Here is a 4,187-nt window from a genome sequence, read left to right on the forward strand (position 1 = left end):
CCTTCAGTGTGTGTCTGGGCGTCTACTCTATTCTCACTGCTTTTATAAGACTGCCTGGGAGGTGCACCGCCCTCTCTGGCCAGAGCGAGGCTGTCTCAGGTGAAATACTCTAAGACTCGTTGAGTCTATTCTAACTCACATATACGTTGCTAAACCCTTATTTTAGTCAAACTCGGTAGAAAACTTCTTTGCAACATGTCATCAACTTATAATCGTGTTTAACTAATATTAGTTTCAGAGATTTTACATAATTTCTTATATGCGGGTTTGGAGGACCTGATGGAGAACTTCATTTGAACCGCAACACTTCTCTCCTTATCTCAGGCGGACCTGGTGGTGAACCTGTGCTTACCACGTCCGCTTATGCTGTTTCTGACGTATTAGGTGTTAATGTCAGTGGGCGTTTCCCGGGCGGGGCACTGATGCCACGCCTCTTAGTAGATTAGCTATCCGCTATCTTTCTCTTTCACCTTTGATCAGGTGCTGTGCTGGATTTCTCTGATGAATCTTTAAAGCCCCATTAATGTGCCCATCTACTCACTATTTCTCTTTCCCCTTTGATCGGATACCATGCTGGGTTTCTCTGGCGAAGCATTAAGGCCACATTGATGTGCCCATCTGCTAACTGTTTCGTGCTCTCACAAAAGTGCCCCGTTTTGATCCGAATGTTCACTACTCAGGGTTTTTGAGTGTCGGACCTAGAGAAGGGCTTAAAGTCTAATAAGACCGATCTATTGTCAACACTTCTCCCAATTTCAAACTTTAAATTGGCGTTTTTAGATGTGGCACTAAAGTGCCGCATTTACTAGTAATACTGTGTTTCTATAGATTGCTCATTGGTGCGGTGCTCTGAGACTTTTATTGATGTAATACAGGAATATAGGTGTTTCTTACCATTTGAGCTTTAGATAATGTAATAAACTCCTCCATATCTTAGATTTGCTGCTAACCTAATGGGAAACTAATAACCACTGATATTGTATTCCTAAATTGATATTGAACAACAGTCAAATTGATGGTCACCTCTACATTTACACGGTGTAAGTGGTTGCTTGATGATGTTCTCCTTGATAATAGTAGACACCTCTTTCTTCACCATTGAAGATGGTTGTCAATATACTGTCCAGTCTATTTCCCGATTAAGTCCTTTGGGAGTCACTGTATCCCATGTATATATGAACTTCTGTTCCATCTGTAAAAGGCGTCGCACGTGAAGACAGCAGAAGTTTTTGACAAGTAAGTTTCTCAAGAAAAAGGTGGGTGAGAATTAGAGAGTTATGAATGAATGTGACATAAAGTTTTGATGTTGAACTAAACATTTTTATATATTCAAGGACTTTAGAAAGCTGTGAACCCTATACAGGACACAGCACACCCTCCCATAGTCCCTGAAGCAGGCACACCGTGCCGAAACATGGCCCGTGTCGGACAAGCAGCTCCGTACCCATGAGACATCAATAAAGGCGACGACCTTGATAAGTATGACACAAGACTAACAGTGGGTCGGTAAAGCAGCAGGGGAGAAGGGATTTTAAGAAAAATCACACAAAAGAGTACCTTTAAAAAAATACTTTTGACTTTAATAAAAGAATAATAGACGGAGGTAAAAGGCAGGATAACTGCAAAATTGGTTATCCTCATCGATCACCTCCGTACAAGATTATCACCACACAAGGATTCCCTTGTAGCTCGAGTTGGTGAACTGATGCAATTAATAGCAGTGGCTATTCACTAAGTAAACTTGATTAATAGCCATTAATGGACTTCTCCAAAAACTTATCCAAACCTTTTTTGAACCCAGCTACACTAACCACATCCTCTGGCAACAAATTCCAGAGCTTTATTGTGCGTTGAGCAAAAAAGAATTTTCTCCCATTAGTCTTAAATGTGCTACTTGCTAACTTCATGGAATGCCCCCTAGTCCTTCTATTATTTGAAAGTGTAAATAACCGAGTCACATCTACTCGTTCAAGACCTCTCATGAACTTAAAGACCTCTATCATATCCCCACTCAGCTGTCTCTTCTCCAAGCTGAACAGCCCTAACCTCTTCAGCCTTTCCTCATAGGGGAGCTGTTCCATCCCCTTTATCATTTTGGTTGCCCTTCTCTGTACCTTCTCCATCACAACTATATCTTTTTTGAGATGCGGCAACCAGAAATGTACACAGTATTCAAGGTGCGGTCTCACCATGGAGCAATACATAGGCATTATGACATTTTCCGTTCTATTAACCATTCCCTTCCTAATAATTCTTAACATTCTATTTGCTTTTTTTGACTGCTGCAGCACACTGAGCCGACGATTTTAAAGTATTATCCACTATGATGCCTAGATCTTTTTCCTGGGTGGTAGCTCCTAATATGGAACCTAACATCGTGTAACTACAGCAAGGGTTATTTTTCCCTATATGCAACACCTTGCACTTGTCCACTGAGACCAGCACCTTGTCTCTGTGGTACCTGGCAGATTCCAAAAAGTAGATCATCTTCCTGTTACTCACTTCCAGGGATAGTGATGGCTTTCCCTTGTCTGCCTTATTAATAAAGTTTTATGGACTTTTTCATTTTTCCAATTCATTGATATCCTGAAAGCTAGACTCGTTAGGTGTGCCTCCAAGTCACACCTGAAAGCCACTGAACTAGGGTTAATGGCATCGTAACAGGAAGTAAATTGGGTAAATTAGATGGGCCTTATGGTCTTTATCTGTCAGCATAGTCTATGTTTACAAATGCACAACATACTTGGTTTCACCATATATGATCTTACACACAACACATTTGAAAAACTATGTAGGTATGCTTTCTCCATTACTTTTCTTACACTGGATTTGGATTTAATTACTCACCCTCCAAACTCAAGCTCTCGACAAGTTGTAAATCAGGTACTGAAGTTATTTCCCTGCCCAAGAGGGCTTATGATCTAAGTTATAGCTGAGGCGATAGCAGGTGAAGTGACTTGGGCAAGGTCATAAAACTGTCAGTAGGAGAAGCAGGATTTAAAAACTGGCTAGAATTATCAGCCTGCTACTTTAACGAGGCTACTATTTCAATTAAAACCCATGTATAACATGCAGTATCTTCATGTATGTCAATGTTACTTACTGCTGGTTCCCCAAAGGTAACACTAACATGCATGCAAATAGCCCAGTGAGGTTCCAACGTTGATTGTACTATCCACTATCCAGTGTTAAGTGCTACAAAGTTAACTGCACCTCAGGAGATGTAGTTAGCTAGGCCTCCTGGGCTGAAACCTCCATCCCAGTAGCACTTCAGCTACTCTTTTCAACCATCACAGAAAAGGCTGCCAGGCTTCATGATCATAACGAGTCCATTGTGAACCCTCAGTAGTCCCTCTCATCACACCAACAACTAACAAAATTCAGAGCAAAGACTATATGTAGCTGGCACTGACTGCAGGAAATGCTAGATAAAGGTGGCACATATGCAGCCAGCATTGGTAAATTAACAGGAGGGTATATATGGCTTGAATGGCTTGAGGTACCTATGGAAGATAGAAGGGCAAGGTCCAGATGAACTAGCTGAGAAAAGGATGAAGTGGAAAGGAACAGGGAATAGAAAAAGTGCAGCAAAGGACAAGGGACTGGGACTAGAGAGGAGAGGAGTGGAGAGAAAAGGCAGGTAGATGCTCGCTGGGAAGCTAACCAGCGTGCTCCGTCCTAACATCCGCAACTAAAGGATCCAGCCAGCGTTTTCAATGAGTTTTGCTACAAAAAGGGACGAGAATATTCTTTCTGCAACCAGAGCCTAAGGGCTTCCCTTCACTTCTACTTTCTTACCCGACTCTCCAGGATGAGCTTTATAGTACAGCAAGAACCCCAGAAAGTGACAGAGTCAGCTTTTGTGACTGTCATTTAAAAGGAACATTAGCTGAAGCACGAGCTCACTACGCCACAGGACACACACACACCTCCCAGCCTTCAGCGGCACCCAGCGGCGCGCACACTCAAAGAGTAGCATCCACTATTGGCACTGACCCTTCTGTCCAGACCATCGTTAGATCGCGTGCACAGCCATTTCACCCAATTAGCCAACCAGCTCCCAGCTTCCTGGCACACTAAACTAAACCATCCAATCGTTCTTCACTTCCTCCACAGCCACCCAATCGTCGGCGAGGAGAAATAGGTCACTGTGTCGTTGGCGCCCGCATCTGAAGGTACGGAAGCTG

At 42.8% G+C, this 4,187-nt stretch overlaps 1 protein-coding gene across 9 annotated transcripts in view; it reads right to left on the reverse strand.

Moving 5' to 3' along the window:
- The window catches only part of PIGF (phosphatidylinositol glycan anchor biosynthesis class F), a 102,239-nt gene extending 98,116 nt beyond the window's left edge, over window positions 1-4,123 (reverse strand). For 3 of the 9 annotated variants that reach the window (XM_029593363.1, XM_029593355.1, XM_029593362.1), the window contains exon 1: window positions 3,799-3,934. Coding sequence is in view for 1 of the 9 variants with exons in the window: in XM_029593364.1 (XP_029449224.1) it covers window positions 3,799-3,873 (75 nt within the window). In the remaining 8 variants the exon portion in view is untranslated. Of the gene's footprint in view, window positions 1-2,847; window positions 2,976-3,798 lie in introns of all 9 variants that reach the window. The other 6 variants (XM_029593358.1, XM_029593359.1, XM_029593360.1 and 3 more) reach the window with 6 other exon arrangements.
- Window positions 4,124-4,187: the final 64 nt, after the last annotated feature.

Source organism: Rhinatrema bivittatum, chromosome 3, assembly GCF_901001135.1.
Source record: "Rhinatrema bivittatum chromosome 3, aRhiBiv1.1, whole genome shotgun sequence".
NCBI classification, from domain to species: Eukaryota; Metazoa; Chordata; class Amphibia; order Gymnophiona; family Rhinatrematidae; genus Rhinatrema; species Rhinatrema bivittatum.